This window comes from Patella vulgata, chromosome 1 (assembly GCF_932274485.2).
Source record: "Patella vulgata chromosome 1, xgPatVulg1.2, whole genome shotgun sequence".
Taxonomy (NCBI): Eukaryota; Metazoa; Mollusca; class Gastropoda; family Patellidae; genus Patella; species Patella vulgata.
Window position 1 is genome coordinate 11,669,642 of NC_065879.2, and position 24,875 is coordinate 11,694,516.

The following is a 24,875-nucleotide window of genomic DNA, read 5'->3' on the forward strand; positions in this document are numbered from 1 at the left end:
CTACTATAGGGAAGGGAGGCACCACAGACCTTTTCCAAGTACCGGGTTTACCACATCTTCAATAGAAGGCTTGATGCAGATAATGTTAACTAAACACAGTGGACTAAAATCAAGTAAAAAATGAAAGCACATTCTGCCAATCACCAATCATATCATTGGGTGTCTTGCAAACCGGATTAATCTGCAGTTGTGTGAAGTTTTGCTTTGCCATGAGAAAATATAAATTTTAATTTCGGCAAATTTTTTTTTTATTCTTTTGGAAGATAAAGTTTTATTTTAGAGTTTAATGTCGTTTTTATGTTAGATTACATATATATTATATTTTATGCGTTTGGGCCTCGAAAGGTCTTTAAAACGGCCCTGGCTGCAAAGTTATACATGTATTTGAAATGGGTTAGTTCAATTTTTGTGAACTTTTGAATAAGCAAGATTGTTCAAAACTGGTAGCTGAGATACTTATAACTACATTCTAAACATAAGAGACAAGCCACCTGCGAAGAAAACACGGCTAGCGATATTACCAGTGGCGGCGCCAGCCGTCGGTGATTGGAGGGGTAAAGCTGGGGCAAAGTCCAAGGTTAAGGGGCAAAGGCACGAGTTTAAACTAGGGGTAGGGGACCTCCCCCAGAAAATTTTGAAAAACAGGTTGCCGGAAATGCAGTCTGGCAGTATTTCAGGCACTGATCGATGAGGTAAAGTGTCAAACGAACGGACTTGCGAATCACGACGAAGCCCACTCAAGAGCGTCAAAGTAGGGAGTCCTCCCCGAGAAAATTTTGAAAAATAGACTGCCGGAAATGCTGTCTTACAGTATTCTGTCAGGCACCGATCGTCGAGATAAATAGATCTGACCAGATACCGTCCGTCGCCTGATCACTAGTAATTATCCGACTAGAGAACAGAATGTCAAACGAACGGACTTGCGAACCTCAACGAATTCCCCTTGTGAGCGCCAAAGTAGCGATTCCATTGGGGACCTCGCCACGAAAATTTTGAAAAATAGACTGTCGGAAATGCTCTACAACATGCAAGTTTATGACTGAGTGGGGATGTGGGATTTATTCACCGTAGAAGGTATTGATTACCGAAGCGTATCACAAATACTTTTTTTTTATTTTCTAAAATTATTGGGGGGGGGGGGCAAACAGCGGGCAGACCAGATTAATGAAGGGGGGGGGGTAAATGCCCCCCCCCCCCCCCGCCCCTGGTGCCGCCACTGGATATTACGTATGTCATAATTAAAACTGAATTTTCACAAACGTTCACTTTGATCTTTTCATACAACGAACAACTTATTTCTATGGTTATGGCTACATTGCGAATAGTGTTTTGCCCGGATAGTGGCGCTTTAGCCTACTCTTCGAATTCCAGCAGCCAGGGAATTCGTATATGTGTACTATCAACATGTATACGAGGATTTGGGGTTGGATCCCATTTCCTATCAATCAGAGTTAAGACGACACGACCATCAAATCTCCCTTGTTTAGGAGATCTTTAAGGAGAGTCATTTCAATAAATTCAAAGTACAACATGTTTTATCACACGTGTTGACAACAACTATATACTCCGTGACTATTTACTACAGACAACTCGTGCAAAACACTTCCAGAGCTCATAGCTACAATACAGCTTGTTCAATTAATGAACATAACATTTATGTTTCCCCATTTGATCATATAACTCAAATAGACTAAGCTTTATACTGTCCATGTTTCAGTAGTCTCCACACAACGAATGAGTGTGTTATTTAATTTTTGACACTCAATTATAGGGGAATGATAAATCGCTTGGCTCCTGGACGGTTCAAAATTAGCTGTAGTTGAACGCGTTCTTTACTATAGAAGCCAATAAGTAGCTCTACCTCAGTGGAAGAGCGTCGGGACCATTAGAACAAACAGGGTTAAGGACACACGCAGCAATGCTTAGGGCCAGTGTTAAATGTTGGCTACTGAAAGTAACAGCTAGCACCCATTACAATATTATTACTGTCTAGAAGGGGATAATAGTAACGAAATAATTAGACCTATAAGAAGGTAAACGCCGTTCGGTAAATTTATGACATCCATCATATGGACATAAGGCCCACTTTTCAGAATATGCATATCTTATGGTATGTCGCGTATGTTTTAGGCTCGGTTTTTTTTTTGTGTGGATTTATCTCGACTGTCCCTGGATTTAAAGCTTCCATGTGCGTGGTGGACCTATGTTTCGCTAGGGTTAGAGCTAAGTTCTTGTAAACTGACTCCATAATGAAAAAAAAAATCCGTGTTGGCCTTCATGTCCCTATGATGGAGGTCATAAATTTACCAGTAATAATATTGGATCGGGTGCAGCTAGGGCCTGTGCACGAAAATTAAACTAAGATATTTTAAGACTGAAATCATAGCACAAATATTAGCTCTTGGTCAATGAAAAAGGGCAGCATTCTTATAATATTTGTGTTTAAATTTTCTTGAATTTGGTCCCCGTTATGCTTTTCCTGCCCCGGCATCACCTCGGAATTTACTTTGAGATGTACGGCATTAGCCGTGTTAGGTTCATTCGTTGACTTTGACCGATTATTTTTTCAGAGTACCAGTTGGTTGATAAGTCCAACAGGTGTATTTAATACAGACGTGTTTGTGATGCATAGTCTACGTATTCGAACTCACTTTGTACCTAAAAACTAATTGCTAATGGCAGAACATTATGTGAAAACTGAAGTTAATGAAAACGGTAGCGTTCCTCCATCCTCCGGAACAACGCCAGCCAGTCATGAATCTCCCGAAGACTCTTCTGCTGGTAGTTTAATGGACGAAGTTGCCGAGCAACGACTGTACGTCATCAGTCGATCTGGTAGTGGAGAGGCCATGTATTTGGTTCTGGAGGAAGATTTAACGGATTTTGTTTCTTATAAAGTTAAAATAGAACATTGGACTCAGATCAAAGATTTGGTGGATTTTGGTGTAGCGGTTGTGAGGAATAATGTTTATATTATCGGCGGGTATGATAGCGTTAATGCTAAACACACTAACAAAGTTCATAGGTGAGTTCAAATATTACTGAATTGGGATTTTATTTGGTTAGATCTATTTGATAAGGCCAACTTCAAGTTTGGTCAAAGGTCACGACATGTAGGTCCTAAACAGAACTAGCGCTAATCCCAATCCTAACCCTAACCCTGGGCCTAACCCCAATGCTTACCCTTACCCTAACCTACAATCTCGCCAACAATCACGTGCACCAACCTTATTTACATCTTAGCGACCATGACGAAATTGAGCTGGCCTTAACAAATAGATTTAGCCGATTTAGCGGTAGTTGGTGGTATTTGGAAGCCGTGTATAAAATGAAATCGTAACCAGTCTAGTGAAGATGCTAATGTTTGGATGGTATTTCAGATACTCTATTGTAAATATAAAAGATTCTCCAGTTTACCGTACAGTGCTAATTGATATTGAAATAATTGAGGGTTCCCTCAGTTTTTGATAATATTGAGATAGTTTGTGAGAGTATGTTTTTAATATTAGTTTATATTCGTTAATATTTGGTAAGTATTATTGGGTAAATCACACTGCAGAAAAGACAGAATTTGATCATTGGCTATATGAGAGGTCGGGTAAGGACACTGTTAAGTTTTACCAATGTACGTCAAAAGATTTCCCCCGTTTTCATTAGCTCGGTTCGGAGCAGAACAGTAGGACTTAAACCCCATTTCATTTCATTTCTAAAGATTTCTAGGAGATAGCCAATACATGCGTTCTGTGCTGTTATGATCTACTGAAGCAATCCAGCTACGGACAAACCACAGTCAACTGATTCATCGCTAGAAATTGTTTCAATGGCATTTAGTAATTGAACTGGAATATACAGGTCACAATTCTATGGAATACAATTAATTACTGCTTATTACTGAGCGACATTTCGACCAGGCTTCTCAGTTATAAGCAGTAATTGTATTCCATAGAATTGTGACCCGTATCATCGCTAGAAGGTTGAAGCGCCTTCTGAACATACACTCGTCCGCAGGTTAACAAGACTAAAACACTTAATACTGGTATGTAAAAAAAAAATTTCCATCGGGACATACAACCGCCCGCCTATACTGATAAGTAATTAAAATATGTTTCAGATACGATGTTTCAGAATTACGCTGGTCGGAATGTTCACCGATGCATTATGGCCGCTCAAAGTTTGGTGTTGGTGTCGTGGATGACTGCATTTATATTTCAGGTGAATAATGTTTATCTGATCAACATTTCCCAGGCATTGGGTACAACCTCTTTACACGAAAAAGATTGGCGTGTTCGGCTCCATGATACTTCAATGCTTAAATAAAAGGATGTCAGTGGTGCTGGACGGAGGGTCTTGCAATGAACCCAATAAACTCTGTCTTCATTAGCCCAGTTGATGCAGAAAAGTAAGACGTTAAACCCCATTTCATTTAACAAAAGATACGAGGACAAACCGACATTTTGGATGAAAAGAAAACATGGAACAGATGAATCCAGATTGAAAGGTGTGATCGAGATTACTAGAGTTCTTCTCTCTTTTTTTGGGGGGGTGGGGGGTGGGGGTGGGTTGGATGGCTGAATGGTTAGCGTGCGCGCGCTGTATCATAAAGTTTGTCATTGAGTCGACTGGCGTGGTTTCGAATCCCCGGTTGTACGTGACAAGGAGTAGGGTCGCCTGTCCAACCTCGTGGGTTTTCTCCGGGTCCTCCGGTTTCCTCCCACTGCTAAAGACCCCTATGCGCAAGCGAATTATTGAAATAAAATTAAACCATATGTTAGTCCCGAAATGACCTAGTTGTGTCGAGTGGACGTTAAACCCCATGTCTCTCTCTCTCTCTCTCTCTCTCTCTCTCTCTCTCTCTCTCTCTCTATTTTTTGTTAAGCGCATCCGTGTTTCTTTGGTTTGTGGGTCTTTATACTAAATGGGGGGAAACAAACATTTTATCTCGATTAATCTTATGTTCAACACCATTCTGTTAATAGGTGGCGAGCGAAATGGTGGCAAAGTAACTGGTAGTTGTGAAATGTACAATATGAATACTGGTGTCTGGATGAAAGCTGGGATGTTGATATCACCAAGGTTCAACCATTCCTGTACTGTTGATGGAAACGAGGTCTACTGTGCTGGAGGTTTCCATGGTAACCAAAGTAACAGTAACCTATGGTTAGCAATTCTCATTTTATTCTCTGGGAAGATGTTTTGTAAAAAATAAAGGCAACATTCTGACAATAAAGATTTCAGAATAATATCATATTAACACGGGATTCATGGGCGCGGGCTGACTACCCAGGGAATCCGGGATTCCCAGAAATTTACCCGGGATTTTCCAACGTAGTTTGTGATTTTCCAGCGTGGTTTCCCATACCAGGGGTCAGTTGGAGATCCGGACAAGATTTCCCTCTTTACACACTGTATGGCGTATGTCGGTCTGTATTAGCAATGTCAACACAGCCGAAACAAACATTTGACTAACGATTTCATCTGGACAACAGTTCTTATGATTTGGTTCTTATCCGCGATATTACCGAGACAATTGCTGAGAAAATGATGAGTCGTTGCCTGATGTATACATGTTTTCATAACCTATACCGTTTGTGCCTTTCTGTTTAAGTTCCCAATTTAGTGATATAATTTCATATTTATCAAAGAAACTGACACTTTATTGCAGGGTTTATGAGGAGTATAAATGGAGCGAATTAGATCGGGACTACCCTCACAAACTACCAGTACCCTTAGACAGATTTTGTGCCATAACTGTGGGTGGTACCTTTTACTTTATAGGAGGTCAGTATGATTTATCTTGAGCAACGGTGTACAGAGAATTAGTGCCACCGGGGCCAAATCCTTGATTTTATGCAGGGACGTAACTAGCTCAGAACAACGAGGGGGGCGGGAAGTGTTTTAAGGGGTGCTGTAAATTTGACGGACAATGTATATCTATGGTCAACAATATTTTCACGAGTAGGGGGGGGGGGGGGAACAAAACATTTTGCAGAGGGGAGCGGGGGTTGCCTGATTGTATGCCCCCAAGACTCAAATAACCCACAAATATGAGAAACGAAAACATTTTAAATATGTCAAAACAGATAAAACCTAGAAAATACGATACATACTCTTTGATTAGATGTGTCCCCACCTCCGAAATGGATGCCCCGGACCGTCAACCACCCTCCCACACCTTTGACACCCCTTCCCCCACTGCACACCACCATTCGCCAATGGGTAGATCGCAACAGTTCAGATGTCGAGTCCTAAGATTATTAATTACTCCACATATCTAAAAATTTCGCTCTACGTTTGTATTAAAATAACTTGGCTGAAAATCCCGAGGTGGTTACTCTACCCGCTAAATTTAACTGGTGACCATGCTAGTGTTGGATGCTAAGGCCCAATAACCATTCAACTATGACCTTACCTCAGGCAAAAGTCAAGAAATGTTTACTTTTTCTAGAAATTCGATACCGCTGTCCAATCCAACAACATCGGATATTAATTAATCCACATATCTAACAATTTCGCTCTACTATTCTATTAAAAAAAACTTGGCTAGTGCTGGTTGCTACGGCATGGCAGTCGGAATTCCATATAAGTGTAGGCCATAGTGCCGTTGCCCGGGCAAAATTTCCCTCATTGCACAATGTATGGCGTATGCCCGTCTTCATTAGCCCAGTCGGAGCAGAACAGTAGGAAGTTAAACCCCATTTCATTTTATTTCATTTCTAAAATACAAGTCAAGATAACCATACAGCTATGACCTTGCATCAAGCACCAGGCAAGAAATCCTTACGCTTTCTAGAAATCCGACACACCCTCCAATCAGACAGCACACAATTTCTGTTGTAATATTAACAGTTTTTCTTAACAACATTATTGTATCAGAACGTTCGAATCCGTATTAATGTCAAGGCTTTTGCCTTTTATCTAGGTGTGAGTTGCAGGGTTTCCACAAGAACTGGTAAAGCCAGACTCTTCACCCAGTCGGACATGTTCTCCTACACATCTTCAATATCTATAGACCAGGATATAACAGAAGCATCGGATATGTTGAGTCCCTGGAATTACAGACTCCCTTCATTACATCATGCACGACACAGCGCTGGTGCAGTATTAATAGGTAAATAACTTTTAGGAAATATACTTGTCATCAGCTTTACAGGGTGCAGTGTCGTGCAGGGAGGTTAGCGAGAGTATCATGGAGTTGGCTCCGGGCATCACCAAACCTTTGCACGCCCCTGATTGGGTGTAATCGTCTGATTGAATATCGTCGTCAAAAATATAATTCAAAGTATTTCCTAACCACCACTATAATATTCAATTCAAAACCTAGTTGTGGGTATCGTCAATGCTTTATTAATGAAGTTGAAACAATTGGTTCTAATGGGGATGCATTGCTTCATCTGCATAAACAGCAGTCGTCCAATCTGGACACAACACCATCTGCCTCTGCTGCTAATATTTCACCCTATCTGTAGTTACCGGTTACCTTCATAAACATTATCCCAGTAGCAGTTTCCCAAATTTCGTTTAACGAAGAACCTTCTGACATTATTTTGAAATACGTGGAACCCAACCTATATGAATATTAAGAACCACAAAATGTGAGAGAAAGAGTGAACTTTTTAAAAAATTATAAATGATTTAACAGAATAAAAAGATTGCTTTTAGGCTCCAGTATCTTCTGGAAATGTGGTTTAATGTTGGATAATTGAATATGTTGTATCAAATTTTAGCTTGCGGAACCCCTGACATTTCCTCAGAACCCCTGTGTTCGGGGAACAGGCTTTGGGAACCACTGCTATAATACCTAATATGTTTTAATTTATAGGTAAGAAGATCTATGTTATAGGCGGGTCTAATTTAGATACTGAGCAATCCGTCAGAATGGTCGAATGTTTTGATCTCAAGAGAAGACGTTGGAAAGAAGACTTCAGATTTCGAAAAGGTAAAGCCGAGACATAGGTTTGAAACTACTCGCCTTCCTTACTGCCAGCTGCTGATGGCTAATTGGCTATGTCCACCTGTTATTAAAGAGTTTTTGACATGGTGTTGGTAGATGAACATCGACAAATAAACCCAGTTTGTAGATTTGCCAATCTCATTAAATTACAGATCTATGTTTCGTTTCGTTTTTTTATACTTTCGGTAGCCTACACTACATGAAGATCTGACCGGTTGTACTGGAAGGTCGCATCAGGGGTCGTACGAGCGATTTTTGCCCCTATGGCGTTAGGCATTGATTCATCAATCAGCGTTGACGTATCTAGTGGTTTACCCACAGTTCCGTGCATCGGAAGGCAATAACTCGCCAAGAACTCACTTCAACTTGAACGCCTGTAATATAACAACTCTTCCAGATCCTTGTGTAGTAAAGACAAGTAAAACGAAATTTTAAACTATAGAAAACGAAACGAAATAGGATCTGTGTTTTAATCAGATTGTAGATTTGTTGAACTTAAATTGTTGTACAAGCTGCCCTACTTAAAGGGGCGTTAAGGAAGATTAGTTAAATTGCTGGCAGTTCATGCTATAATAGTGAAACAATAGATAACGTAAAGAGAATATGCTGAAAATTTCACTCAAATTACTTCACTGTGAGCCGAGAAAACCGCATAGCCTCGTTTGTCATTGTTACCGTTGTTTACGATAATAAACAAAGTCTCGATTATCCAGTTTTACGGTTAATCATGAACAGCCGTTGAATCGGAGATCAGATTCAAATCTGTTTAAAATTGTACCCATAAGATGGCATCGGGAGTTGATTATGGTCTTCTCCTTCTCATGTTAATAACAGCCCCCCCCCCCCCGCCCTGTGAAAAAATTATCGACCATAAAAACAATTGATGTACAGCACCCCTGAGAACACTTTCCGCCCCCCAGCACCCTCGTTGCTCTGAGCTAGTTACGGCCCTGGATAATAAATGTCTAAATTATAAGGTCCACGGTTTAATTTGAATGAAAAGTGTATTTCATCTGTTTTGACAAACATGTATTTAAAATTTCATATTTCTGAGTACTATGCCATATACAAGAATCTCTCTTGGGGGCATACACTTAAGATATTGGCCCCGAACATCACCACTGAATAAAAATTTTAATATGCTATATTTTTCAGGTGATGTATCTAATGTTGTCTGTGCTATATTAAAAGTCCCAAATATTCCAGAAAGTGAAAGGCAATTGACTTACAAACTAAAATGGGTGATGTGGTGATATTGCCACGTTTAATGCCAAAATGCCATTTTAATAGGACACGTTTGTCTCGTTCGTGTAAATAGTAGTTTGGTTGCCACCATACTCTGTTCTATACAGAGTTATCTTTTCCTGGAAAAGTTAAGGGCTCCTTGCCTGGGCACTACTTTATTGACAATTACTTTTGATAGGTACTCAGTGCTAAACGGTCGAGTTTAATTCTCGGGATTACAGTCAACAGTACCTATTGATGACTCTTATGGTCTCAAAACAGAAAATTGAAACTAACTGTACTACTAATATATGATAGCTATGTTATTAAATTTAATTGGCAGTTGTTTATCAGTAGGCTAACACTAACCTAGTTACCCCCCCTTTTTTACAAACTGTTGGCATTTGGCTGCAAGAGCAAATATTTTCACAACTTCACAACACTACCTTTCGAATCTGAATCACCCTGGAGAGCGCCCCATTTGGTAGGCGTGATATGGGGGCAATGCCCTTGAGATAAATGACTATATGTGTGTGTGCGTGATGTGGAGCACTGCTGTTTGGGGGGCATTAATTATTGGCTCCATTTAGTAGTGCAATCTCGGTGAACTTGGTGCCAAACTTGGACTGAATGGTAAGATGACCAGGCCCGTAGCTAGCCCAAAATTGTTGGGGGTCAAAGGCTTCTGGGGGCGCCGAAGTACCTACACTTGACGGTCCATGGTGAAGGGTACCGTGGATACGCCTCCCTTCAACCAATCATAATCGGCATTATGCATGGCCTGAAAATCATATATTGTCATCATAAGGCGCCCCACCAATCATGTCATTAAGGACGCCCCACGTATCAAGCCGTTTTGGGCACCCCATCAGTTGTGGTGTTAATCATGTGAGTCATTATGAGGCACCTCACCATTTGGGGGGGGGGGGGAGTGCCTCATACATAACGACATGTTTGGCGAGGCGCCCATAAAACCAAGTGAAATTGGTTGGGCACCCATCAATCTCGTCGTGGGCGCCCAACCAATTGCACTCGGCTTTATGTGGTGTCCATACTGATATGATCACATTGGTCGTTGGCTTCATATTGCGTCCAATGGAAAGGGCACCTGCATTGGGGGAGTTGATTTTTCTCCAATAGCAAAGGGAGCCTTCGGCATTATAGTGGTGGCTGTCATATAGAGTGGTTCTTTCTAAAATCATGTGAATATTGATCCCGTAATCTAATTATTTTCTACAGATATAAATTTCAGACATCCAAAACCTCCGTGAATAATGTCCATTCTGACCACAGCTATATGTGGGTTATTAAGATTTCCCATGTAATATACAAGTACTGTTATGTATATTGTTATAATTGACTACCAAAAAATCAAAGATAGGTTGCCAGGCAAAGAAACATGCACACACAGCAGCTAAGTCGTCTGGCAGTCAACAAGAGTTGTCACATATTTTTTCTATTTTCGGTAATAAACCATTTATAATACACTAAACTCTGATTATGTGTAACAACTCATTGAGTAATTATCAGAGTATCATTAGAATTTGTTTGGCTTTTAATTCTGCCCCAATCAGATATTAACTTCAAAGTGATCAAGGGCCATAACTCTGGCAGTAATTACCGGAAATTGTTGAAAATCAATAGGCTTCTTCGTCTCATGTGTATAAATTTAATGTCAATCGGATATTAAGTTTAGCTTCTAGAGCGTCCACAAGCAATTGTGGACGACGGACAGATGGATGGGGTTGACAACAATATACGACCACATTTCAAGGTGGGCGTATAACAAAAACTCAAACTATTAGATTCTTATGCATAAAAGATTTTACTTTACAATTGGATGCTGATGCAAAACAAAAAAAAATATTAACTGTACAAAAAACAGATTTTATAATATTTACCGCCAGATACATGTCTATATATAAATAGCCACACATTATCCGCCTCTATAATAATAATAAAGTTTATCAAATTATTATAAATGATGATATACAATATCAATACATAAAATAAATTACTTTGGCAAGCCTACTACTAATATTCAGGGGAGGCTGAAATCTTAAACAAAGGCATTATCTTGGGGTTTTATATTCAAAACAAACTAAAACAAAAATCGTTGGGTATTCAGTGGCAGAAAATGTTTTTTTCTTGATCCAAAAAATTAATGAAAACCATCAAATAAAAAATAAAGTTCAGCTAATTATAATTAGCAATACATCAAGGGAAGCAACTCTTGCTTTGCTTTTAATAATAAACCGGTGCCTCAAAAACAACAAAATCAAAGTGTCCCAAAATTCACAACACTGACTTAGTTTTGCCATTAATTATTTATGCATATGTATAGAACCTGGTGCAGCATTGTGATTTAGTCTGTGTAACTCCTGTTACTAGCATATATCTTTGGTATATTATTTATATTATTCATTTATTTATGTGCATTTCATCTATTTAATATAGATTTACTTTGTTAGACACCAAAGAATTAATAAATATTTAATACTAGAATACTTGGTATTGATACAATCACTATCTTTATTACACTGTAATATTTCTCAAGTTGTTTTTAAGCAAAATACAATTACTTTGTTTATTACACCGCAAAGTGTTAACATTAGGTTTTAGTTTGAAAATGGCTTGTGAAATCTGAGTGTAATAAGTGTAGTTTGATGGACGAGTGTGAGACATTAAGTAATAAATTGATATTGCACAGGTGCGTTTAGCACGAGGGCTATATCTATATATTACACAATGTCTTGCACAAGACCATTAAACAACTTAAAATACAGACAATATCCAGCACCTGTATTTCAATGAAATACGTCACACGGGTCCAAAATTTCAACTATAATGTACGCTTGGCACATTGCCCGTACCATTATGAGAAATAATGGTTCGCCAACATCAAATTATGTCACATCTGTATTTTAAACCTAGTGATTGTATCCATACCAAGTATTCAAGTGTTATATTATAAGCCAATTGTAAAATCCTCTAAAGGATTATATTTAAGTTACAAAAAAGAAAAATCTGCATTTTGCATCTTTAACTTGGTATGTACACTATCATGACAAAACCTAAAATATTTTAGAAAGTTGCCACTTTTACAAAAAATTTAATTAAAAAAATGGAATCAAATAAACTTTGATCAAACATTTAAGAAAAAAAAATATCACTATTTACCTTAAATAGTTATTATAATAAAATCTGTCCTAATTCACTAAATAATATCTTATCAAATTAAAAGAAAAAAATTGTACAAATTATAAATTATTACAGAAAAATGAAATAAATTGAGAAGAAAAGGTTGAGTTTTGATTGAGTTGAGTAAATATTTTACCAGTATTTATTATATGATTTATATTATAAGCTAACAAATTTTTAGACTTCTCTATATAAGCAAATTAGTTTGTATGTTTTTAAATATTGATTGAAGGAACCAAGAGTTGTCTGCCCATGTGTCATATTGATAAAGTAGTGCACTGACGCCTCTTAGACATGAAACTTCAACTGCCCTGATTAGAAACTTTTGGAATGTATTAAAATACTGTTAAATCTTTCATTATCAATTTTTATCTTTCTTACTGTCTTAAGAACTAACAGGTTAAGAGTACTTTTAGTAATTCTAAAATCTTCTTAATAATTAGAGAAGTCATCATTTTATTTTAAAATCTACATGCATGCACTTATCCATAATATCCAGAAAAGATTTATTTTAACCAGTTTCTCTTTAACAGGTACACATTTGTTGTTTTTTTTCATATGGGACTTTGTACCTTAATTCGGTCACTAACCATGATGTCCATCAAACATTTATTTCAACCAAAATCTCTCTTAAGTGCACATTTTTCTTTCCCTTTGGGACTTTGTACCTTAATTCGTATACTATCCATAATGTCTATCAAAAGATTTATTTGAACCAAAATAAGTGCACGATTGTTTTCCATCTGGGAGTTGGTACCTTAATTAATTTGTCAAAAAACCATGGGAAGACAACTCACTGATATCCTTCTTTATACAATTAGAATATTTCATTTCTTTTATCATAATATACACTATACAAAAAAAAAAAAAATCTTTATATACAAAATGGTAAACGTTACAGTACGTCGTGCAATGAAATTATGCCGATTATATTTACATATGATAAAGATAGGTTGCCTGGCACTGAAACATATGCCCACAGCAGCTAAGTTGTCCGGCAGACAACAGGGGTTGACACATATGTTTTTTCTTTTGTCGGTAATGAAAACATTTACAGCACACTAAAATCTGAGTACTGGTAACAACCCATTAAGTAATTATTAGAAATCATAAGGATTTGTTCCGCTTCTAGTTCTGCCCTATACTAACGTTTAGTACACAAAACAATTAATATTAAGAGCCATAACTCTGGAAGTAATAATCTGAAATCGTTGAAAATTAATAGGCCTCTTTGTTTCATGACCTTAAACACTGTGTATAAATTTAAAAGACAATCAAATATTAACTTTGGCCTCTAGAGTGTTCACATAATTTTTCAAAGTGACCAAGGACCATAACTCTGGCAGCAATTATCTGAAATGAATGAAAATCAATAGGTTTTCTCTGCATCTCATGACCTGAAACACTGTTTATAAATTTAAAGTCAATAGGATATAAACTTTAATCTGTAAAGCGTCCATAAGCAATTGAGGACGTCAGACGGACAGACAGGAGCGATGACAATATACAACCACATTTCAATATGGGCGTATAAAAACCAAGCTGAGAGCTGATCGCAACTAGTACACAAAGAGATGAACAAAAGACTTCTGCTGGAAAATGATTCACTGGTAACATCACAGGGGCTATGTATGCAGCAACATAGTCAAATTAGGATGCTACAGGTGATGGGAGGACCTGGCTTAAATAAATAGAGTGTGCCACAAAGTGGGGGTTTCAGCTTGTAGACTGAGCTACTTCCCTATCATCATAGGAGCATTTTGGTAACCTTGTAACCAAATTGGGGTGCTCAAGAATCTTATTTAGACAGTTGTGTCACTCCCTCAACAGGACAAATGCATGAACCAAAAGCCCTTGTAAATTGTACAGTGCAGTATACTAATAACAAAACTTTTGCAGCAAGCCAAATATATATCTGCTTGAAGCTGTTTAAATCACAGGGGTATGACACTATACACTGTCAGGCCCCTGTGGTTTCAATAATTAATAAATGAGCAAAACTAAATAAAATTGACCACCTTGACTGATTAAATCATTATCTAAAGATACCGGAGACCAAAGCTCAATTATTACACATAGCTGCTTAAATTAAGGAGATCATGTGCTTTATATATTCTTTAAGAGGATTCCTTCAAGTGCAGAACATACAAACTGAAATATTTATACATTAAAGGTTCAGTATCTCTTTATTTCAGGTTACTATAACAATATAACGAAATGAATTGATTTCATCTGCATTTCAATTTGCCCTTAATAAAATCAACATTTCTATATTTCACCCATTATCAAAGGAATCATTTCCTTATAAGAGCTTTGAGATCAACCCTTGCATTTGCGTCAATAAACTATCTTTGAAAATATATGCAAATTAGATTTATTTTCGACATAAACTATGAGCAGAGAAACTAGTGAGCATTAAATAGAGAAATGGTACAGAAATAAATCATAAACAAACCTTAATATATAGACAGATATATCTCAATGGACACTTAGACTATGTAGCGCCTTGAGCATGCATACTAGCATGGAACTGTGCATGGTATAAATGTACATATTATTATTATTATAATAGCCATTATTTTATAAATAGACTGCAAAATTTTGTCCTGGAATCTAATTTACAAGGCAGATGCTAATTATTCTAATTTGCTAGCCATCTTATGTCTGACTTCAGCAAATATTTTGGAAGTGTTAATGTTTTAAGTCTAAATGAAATATTGATACTATATTGACATACCTTGAGCACTACCAAGAAACCATTAAAATAGAAATTGATCAAATACTATCTATCCTGTTAACAGTTTAACATAATCTGCACGGATATTTGACTATTTATATAATGTAGAAACCACTTAATATCACTATGTAATTTGTATAATTATTAAATATAAAATCAATAAATGATAAATAAAGACACAATTCTATTGGTCACAACTAATGGATTTATTCAAATCGTTGTCTCATCATTTAATTTATAAAGATATCAGAATAAACTTAAAAAAAAACACCTTTCAATCAACCATTAGTGTAATTTTTGTCCGACCATCCAACTAGCGACTCTGTTGATGATTACTCCTGGGGTTATCATAAACCCTGTAGTAGATTTAGTTTCTGAAAATCATGTCCAACCTTTTGCTCCCATGTAATGATGGATGTCGTACAGTTAATAAAGCTTCTCACAAACTTGTGTTGTATATTTTGTATAGAATAGTGTCTTGTAATAATTAACTAGAGTAGTTAATAAAGCGTCTCACAAACTTGTGTTATATATTTGTATAGAATAGTGTCTTGTAATAATTAACTAGAGTAGTTAATAAAGCTTCTCACAAACTCTTGTTGTACATTTGTATAGAATAGTGTCTTGTAATAATTAAATAGAACAGTTAATAAAGCGTCTCACAAACTCTTGTATATTTTGTATAGAATCATGTCTTGTAATAATTAACTAGAGTAGTTAATAAAGCTTCTCACGCAAACTTGTATTGTATATTTGTATTAAATATGTAGATATTATAATTTGTTACTATATACCATATATTATAATCAGTTATCATTTAAATCACACAAGTTATCAGATCATTATATAATTACTTTATAATATACAATAAGGCATCAAAAATATATAAACATTTACTGCAGGAATAAGCTTATATAGTCTATTATAAATATATATCTTCCCATTCAATCACTCACTCACAGATATTCCCCTATTTGTTACAGCTTCATTGGCTACGACAATAATTAACTTACATATCCTTTTAGCTTCATTGAGTTTACAATCTCATTGTAAAAGATGGCGCCTGTGGAATGAATTACGCTTTTTTTTAAAGAATAATCTTCGTAACTTGTTAGTTCAGTATTCTTGATCATCCAAATCCTTACCGTCACTACCAGAGTATATTTTTGATTGTCTGGATTGTCAAGAATAGCAGACTACCTCCCACTGAATTGCTATACTAGCCCTATTTTTTTACATAATACACATCATTTCCCACACACACACATTTATTATCAAGTCATACACTAAGCTCGCACTACAAAAATACGCAACGTGACAATGCTCTCAGCTGAGTCAACTTTACCCATAGATGTGCGGATAGTTCAGAAAATCTACTTCTGTCAGTTTGGATGACAGAAAATTCAAATATTTAAGTAAATTACAATCTAATTACTTAGAAAGTGCAAAATATACAATCAATCTTATCTATATTCTTATCCTTGTTATTTAGTTTAAGTAATATATTTCAAGAACAAATTTTAAGATTTGAATATTGTGGATGTAAGACAAGTAAAAATATCTGGTGGGCAGAATTCAGAATTAAGAGCGAGTGTAATCAAGATTTTAGATATGTGTAGATTAAATCTAGTTACAAATACATATATACACGTAAATTAATAGAATATGTATATATATAGTCATAGATATATAAATAGGTGTTTCTAATGGCAAAATGTTGGATTATCTGAGTAAAAATGACAACCACAAACTTGCTAGTTTTAATATTACATACAGTACATAATAGATAGTTTAAAGTATTGGAAAAAGGAGTCATGCTTTATATTTAGAGTGTTTCTTTCTTCTTTTTTTATGGTTTCATATTCTCCATAAACCAATATTTTGACAACACACAATTATATGAACTATTCATTCTCGTTTCAATGTAGTTATCTTATGTAATTTAACACCCCTTTTAAGGTATCCTTTTAATCGTAGTGTTGGTTATCAATGCCATTGGCGCTTCCTTGTTTTCATTAGTATTAAGTACTATTAGGTGCTGTTGAGCCATCAAAAATATTACATAGTCATATCCAATTATAATTGTTCCCCGCCTAAACAGAGATTTCTTACCTTAATCAACAAATTTAAACCACACATCCTGCTTTTGCCTACATTAATAATTTCAAAGTTTGGTTTGTTCTTTTTAACCTTTGCTCAATTTCAGGAGTGCACAATTGTATAATAATGGTTTGGTCAAACCATTTTCTTAATACATCAATATAATTTAATTATAGATCAATGTACTTAATCATAAATCAATGCACTGTTTCAATCACGATGAGATATTTTGTAGAAATTATCTTTTTTTCTTAATAAACAATTAATGAGCAATGAGCAACACACACTAATAATAAAGAAAAGATTATGAATTTACAAATTAATTAACACATACATGTAATGCTTGCTGGTTGAAAATATGAAGCAAAAAGCATGTTAAACAATACATAATTTAATTCTAATGAAAAAGAAATAGTATTTACATGGTTTTTCAGTTCTACTTATGCCATTATTCTTATTCACAAGATAAAATAAAATATTATCTGATGGATCTTTGCCTTATATTTTCTACAAGTAATGGTTTGTTTTTTCAAGTAGACATATCAGAAAATGGTCAACATTCATAGTGATTTAGAATCATTATTCTATTTAATTCTCGAATTAAATATTCTGAATATTTCAATAAATAAATTCTATCTATAATAGCTCATGATGGCTGTATAAGAAATATTGTCGTTAAGTTTACAGATAAATAATAATAATAATAATAATATATTGAGCAAACTAAACTGATGTATGGATAAATAACTGGGATCTTATTCATGAAAATGTAAATATTTTAAGAATACTGATTGTTCATTGGATGAGCACTAAAATCATAGCACAAATAAAAGCTTACAGCCAATGAAACAGCTGCATTCCAAAAATATTTTAGTTTAAATTTTTGATAATAAGGTCCTAGAGCTATTATTTGAATAAATTTAATCAGTCACTGACCAGCTTGTAACAAAAATGTCTGTCAGTCTAAATTCATATCCAGTATTTTAATATACAGACAATAACTCTTAATCGTCTCTGAAGTTAAATTTCAATTTTTATACAAAAAATCTTATTTTTTATCCAAAAATGTTAAGTGTTAAATATGTAGTTCAAATATAACCTGCATTTATTACAATTTCACATATTTCAATACACTGGATTTTCCTTCAAGAAATTGTATCCACCAACAATGTGCCCCAGTGATGAAAGCCTTTTTTGGGGGGTAAATTTGTGGCTTGTTTCGTTAAACCGAATATGATCAAGTGAATATTAAAGAATAAAAGTTAACTGTATATTTGGAAGATGTACAGAAATACTTCTGATGCAATAACATAACCAATAAGATAAACATACATAAAGTTTAAAACTTCTTAAAAATTAGTAGTATATACGTCTTTACTTCGTAGCTTTGTGAGATATTTGAAGCTGAGGAGAGACTCCATTTTAGTTTGAATGATATTGACACTATGGCTAGGTTTGACACAAGAAAGTTTGAAATAAAATGAATGAGTTTGACGACGATAATGTTTTTTGATAAACAGGAAGTTAATGATTTTCCGCATTTCTGGAGGGGGAGGGGGGATTTAGTCATCTTCTATGACATACGCTAGTGGGAAATATCCAGACTGAAATGAGAAGAAAAAATATTAATTGAATACAAAATATTGTGAATTTTCTTGTCAGATTATTAATTTTGTTTCAAAGACGTTAAAAAAATAAGGTGTCACGGTCGTAAGTCCACAGACAGAATTACAATTAAATAAATCAGAATCGAGTTCAGAGTTTAAAATCAACTCACCCTTCCAGAAGTTAAGTTTTTGCCCTTCCACCATCCTTTATCGTTTCCATTTTTGCTGGTTACGGCTATTCGATCACCCGCAGCCAATGAAACTTGCGAAGTTGATGTAGCAGCATAGTCATACTGCACCCTCGCATAACATATAACTCTTTGACCTGCAAAATAACAATACAAATGTAACAAACTTTCTATTCTTCTTTCTAAATCCACTTTCAATTTGTATAGTAGTTTGGTAAAATGCTTTCAATATGATTCTCAATCTACTAGTAATGTCTAAAGTGGTGTTTAGATTATTTAACCTATCCTTACAAACAACTGTCGGATGCAACCGTTGCATCCGACCAAACCAACTCATACGGTGTATGATGTCATATCTGACTTTGCAATGAGAATTCCTGCTAATTTTCTTAAAGATATGGATTTTCTTGTTGCTTCAACATTCTCTAAAATTGATCTGTGATGGAATTAGAGTATAATAACTCTGTATAGGGAACATCAAATTTTGAGGAACCGGCGGCATCAAAATTACTCTTTTCAAACATTCTAGATCAAATGTCACCAGTGCGTTTGGAGCATTAGAACTATTGTATCGTGTAAACACCCTTCCGATATGTTGCTTTCAACTGTTGTATGAATTGTTTGTATCATGTAAACACAGCTTAAGACTAGAGCTATCCAAATACTAAACTACCAACTGAAAGAAGCAGTTATCATGTCAAATGTAATCAGGTAGTGAGAGAGAGAGAAATGGGGTTTAACGTCCACTCGACACAAACTAGGTCATTTCGGGACTAACATATGGTTTAATTTTATTTACATAATCCGCTTGCGAGTAGGGGTCTTTAGCAGTGAGAGGAAACCTGAGGACCCGGAGAAAACCCACGAGGTTGGACAGGCAACCCTTAATCAGGTAGTAGATCCTGACAATCACTGGAGGGTTGGATTATTGTGAATAGATTTCTATACATTTTTCTCTATTAAAAAGTTCCTCGTCAAGAATGGGGATAGATCAAAGATCCTGGTGAAGCCTGCAACCTGTCACAAGAAAGGATCTGCAGTGAATTTTCACTTGGTTTCTACAATCACTTCAAGGGATGGAGTAGAGCCAAACAATATTAACTTCTATTTGATAATAGTTCAAACAATGAGAAATGAAATGGGGTTTCATGTCATATTCTTCTTCCTGATTGACATAATGAAGATAAATTACTATATCACAGAAAACATATTTACAAACATATAACAGTAAACATGGAAAATTACTTTGCCCCTCCCCCCTATCAGCTCCAGCACACCTTAAGATGTTGATAGTTCTGATACACAATCCCGGCAATGGCAATACAACTGTGTCTGTAACCACGGCACAAGATACAGCTGTTACAGTATGCATCTGATTGCTCTTCATATTTTCGGTGCGTTATTTGCAATTTTTTGGGAAAATACGAAATTTTCCAGGCTAAAATGTACTTAAACTAATGATTCAAAATTTAATGAAACAAAAACAATATTGAAATATCAACAGTAGACAATAATAACCTTAGCCTTGATTCACTTTTATCAAGCATATATTCGTGCACAGGGAAATAAAATAGAAAACTTTCTTCGATAACTTATTTTTACCCAACGTCATGGTAACATGATTGGCTAAATTACCAACTGAAGGACAGAGGGTATTCTCTATTTTGCTTTATTAGGTACAAGCAAACAGACAAACATAAAAACATTCAGCCAAGCTTTAACATTACAACATACCATACACATAGCACCCCTATTCTAATGCATTTCTGACTAAAATTATTCTGATAGATGAAACTAAATAGTTAAGAATAATGTGGTATTTAAAACAGAGGGGAATAAAAATGATAATGAAACAAGAATGGTCATTTGAAAAATTATTTCACATGTTGGAAAATTTGAGAAAAAAGGAGATATTTAAATAGATTGTCCAGAATTTCTACAATATAAGCTAATATAGATGAAACTATATACAATAAGAATCATGTGGAATTTAAAACAGAGGGGGATAAAATGATTAAGAAACAAAAGTGGTCATTCATAAAATTAATTCACATGTTTGAGAAAAAAAAGAGATATTTGAATAGATTTTCCAGAATTTCTACAAAATTAGGTAATATAGATGAACCTAAATACAGTAGGAATTTGTGGAATTTAAAACAGAGATAAAAAAAGGATTAAAGGGGCATTATAGGACATTTCTTGTTAAAGTAGGTAAAAAATAGATAATAAACACAGAATATTAGAGATTCAATTTAAGGCTAGCCTCGAATCTCTTTACTATCACCGGTACGATAATAAACAAAGTCTCGAATATCCATTTTTACATTAAATCATCCATCACAAACCGTATTCAAATCAACTAAATATCTTAGGTTAACGATGGCATCAAGAGTTGATTATGGCCTTGATAAGTTAACATCTAATTAATAATTTAGATAACATTTCAGGCCAAAAAAGACATGCAATAGGCAGATTTAGCTCTTGCATAATGTATGTTTAAGAAACAGGATTGGTCATTCGAATAATAATGCTGGAAAGTTAGAGAAAAAAGAAACATTGGACTTAAATTTAGAAAAAAGAAACATTGGACTTAAATTTAGAAAAAACTTGGATGTTTTTAGATGACAGACAAGATAAATGACAACAATATGCAACAATAAGGGACGAATAAAAAGAAATTATCTATATGTCGGTTATGTAAATATTCAATCCATACATAGGCTAGTTATATATACAACAAGCTATATAGTTAATACACATATCTTACCTGTTGTTTGTGCACATGGATTATCATCTGAATAGAAAATGAAGAGGGGGTGCAGAAGCAAAATAATAATATTCTGATTATGGTTTGCATTTAGTATATGACCAAGTATTGATTGAATTATATATCAGAGTGTATTTTATATATCAGAGTGTATCAGAGTATATTGAGCATAATATATCAGAGTGCATTGTGCGTAATATATCAGAGTGCATTGTGTGTAATATATCAGAGTGTATTGTGTATGATATATCAGTGTATTGTGTATAATATATCAGAGTGTACTGTGTGAAATATATCAGTGTTTTGTGTATAATATATCAGGGTGTCCTGTGTGTAATATATCAAGCAATGAATATACATTATCTGTGTCTATTAGGTATCACAGTGTAGTGTTCATACTTTACTGTATCACAGTAATAAATTGTTTTAAAGATAAAATTTGCTTGGTGAGGAAATAACCCAAGCTATAAAATATCTATTAAAGAAGTCATATTTGTGTTACGTGATATGGCTGTCGCAATACCTAGGAACAGGTGTGAAGCTGGAGGAGAATTCATTGTATATAAAAGACAATGCTGTTCGGCTGCCAATTAGTGACGCCCTCTCATTTTTGTCCTGTGCACGTTCCATGGGTGTTTTTCAAGGAATCCAGTATTTTTCTAGTAAGATTGGGTGTCTCTACTTTCAATTCATACTAATATTGCCTTACTTTTATTGGAAATAACCACCCGATAAATACTTTAATGGGGAAATATCTTTAATGGCATTTATTAATCGAACTGGACATACACTGCTTGATAAAGACTAGAAAATCTTAGTTGAAACTTGGCTCAGTAATAGACAGTAATAGTATTCTACAGAATTGTGTCCTATGTACTGGTGTATCAAATATTATTAGCATTTATTGTGTATAACATTACAAAGTGTACAGTGCATAACATATCAGAATTGTGTCCTGTGTACTGGTATATCAAATATTATTATTGTGTATAACATTACAAAGTGTACAGTGCATAATATATCAGAGTTTAAACACAAGAGTCTACGCCACTGTAAAAGATATGAGAGCCAATCTCAGAAAAAAAACTGTGATACTAATATAGGTGTAAAAGTGAAGCCCATGTATTCATATATTGATAAGGAATAATAATGGGATATTTCAGGAACATTAAAGCCAGCATTGATGGTGAATTTCAAAACTAATTTCACAAACAAGCTATATTGGCAGTCAAAATAAAATACTATTTGACTTACTTGTTGCTATATCTTTATATGGAAACCTTAGTGTTGTGTTCACATCAGGAAAACTATCTGCTAAAGTAGTGTTTTGATAATATTCTACCAATCTCTGAAAAATCAATGAAAAATATTTGTCTTCTTTGTCTACAAATATTTGATCAGGTGGTCTTTCCCTCAAGAGGAAACCTTTTCCACTGTGTGCAGTATTGGAGAAACTTGATAACGTAAGAAAGACGACCAAAAAACATTTCACTGAGACCTTTATCTCTGGATTTTTCAGCGTGATTTTCCCCTGTCACTTGTTTAGGAAGCAGGGCCTTGCATTGCCTGGCAAGGAACAGCATGTAGTTGTTCAGATGGGATGAAAAATTGGTGTGCACGTACTAAACCCTTGCCAGTTGTAAATCAATGAAGAGTAGGCCGAAATGCTGCTGTCTGGGCAAAATTTTCTCTCATACAATAGGCTGGATTGATTAGGTCATTATATGATCAACGTATTTACCAAGTTTTACCGTCTATACACCTACCTTGATTAACTACTTAATCTGCCTTGATTGGCTGACTTATTAATACTTTGTTGAACAAATCATCAATCTAATCTTTAACAGAAGTCATTGCTTCTCTTTTGTCGAACTATGTATCAATCCAATAAGAGTGATTATAAACCTAATCTACGTGATTACCTTGTGATTTCTCTATTTTTTGGACAATTAGATCTTATCGATGTCCGCTGACAGCATATAAAAACTAGTCATAGATGTCACACATCCTAATAGTATATAACACCCCAAATCAAAGGACATGCCTGCAATATCACCCATTATAACTTTCAAAAAGCTCTGATTCTTATCTACTGCCTAGTCCTCTACCAAGAAAACGTGACGATGCTACGTGGTTCCACCTGACAACACATTTGCCATTACACACTATTTTCCATTCACAGTAGTTTGAATATGTATCAAACTCAGAGAGAGAGAGAGAAGAGATAGAGAGGGAGAGATTAATGCCCATTCGACACAAACTAGGTCATTTCGGGACTAACATATGGTTCAATTCTATTATAATAATTCGCTTGTGTGAAGGTGTCTTTAGCAGTGGGAGGAGACTGGAGGACCCGGACAAAGCCCACAAGGTTCGACAGACGACCCTACTCCTTGTCACATACATCCGGGGATTCGAAACCACGCCAGTTGACTCAATGACAGGCTTTATGATACAGCACGAACAAGCTAACCATTTGGCCATCCAACCCCCCAGGTTGTAAGAATTACCACATTAAAGGGGAAGTTACTTTTAACAGTAACTGAAAATAATGTACTTACCGGAACCGAATCAAATAGTTTATTTTCAACTAAGTAGAATTTTCCTTTATTTTCATTGAGTTTTATGTGACGCACTGCATTCGCATATCTGAAATAACCAAATAAATATCATTTAATCAAAAATCAAAATACACAGGAATCAGGCCTGGAAATAACGGTTTTAGATATATATATACCTGACAAAATGTCAAGCACTAATGAAATAGTACCTGACATTTTCAACTTAGTGCTGGACATGTATTAATAATATCAATAAACCAGCGACTGCCAGGCAGGATACGCCCACATTTTCGAGAGATGGATAGAGAACAAGCTAAAAAGAAAGTGATTTTTCCTACAATCCAGGGCCACAATTCAGGAAATTACAATTCGATATGCGCAAATATCGAAAGGAACCAAGATCTTTGTGTTATAAACTTACATTTCAAGTTTCAACAAAATCAGATCAGAATTGTGACCTCCATAGGATCGACAACCTTGATATACCATATTTTTACGCTACTTGAGAACGAACGGCGGCCATTTTGTCTGTCAATTTT

At 35.3% G+C, this 24,875-nt stretch overlaps 2 protein-coding genes across 2 annotated transcripts in view; one reads left to right on the forward strand and one right to left on the reverse strand.

Moving 5' to 3' along the window:
- The first annotated feature begins 2,728 nt into the window (after positions 1-2,728).
- Positions 2,729-9,416, forward strand: LOC126808650 (kelch-like protein 31). Its single transcript, XM_056103424.1, has 7 exons — positions 2,729-3,025; positions 4,112-4,212; positions 4,977-5,157; positions 5,663-5,778; positions 6,920-7,108; positions 7,820-7,936; positions 9,107-9,416. The coding sequence occupies exons 1-7, from the start codon at positions 2,790-2,792 to the stop codon at positions 9,202-9,204; spliced, it is 1,038 nt and encodes a 345-aa protein (XP_055959399.1). The 5' UTR covers positions 2,729-2,789; the 3' UTR covers positions 9,205-9,416.
- A 1,565-nt stretch (positions 9,417-10,981) lies between these two features.
- Positions 10,982-24,875, reverse strand: part of LOC126812117 (guanine nucleotide exchange factor VAV3) — a 60,138-nt gene continuing 46,244 nt past the window's right edge. Inside the window, exons 27-31 of the mRNA XM_056103538.1 lie at positions 24,337-24,424; positions 23,030-23,123; positions 21,776-21,802; positions 18,991-19,145; positions 10,982-18,817 (exon numbers count right to left, since the gene is read on the reverse strand). Coding sequence (XP_055959513.1) covers positions 18,776-18,817; positions 18,991-19,145; positions 21,776-21,802; positions 23,030-23,123; positions 24,337-24,424 — 406 coding nt within the window. The 3' untranslated portion in view covers positions 10,982-18,775. The remainder of the gene's footprint in view (positions 18,818-18,990; positions 19,146-21,775; positions 21,803-23,029; positions 23,124-24,336; positions 24,425-24,875) is intronic.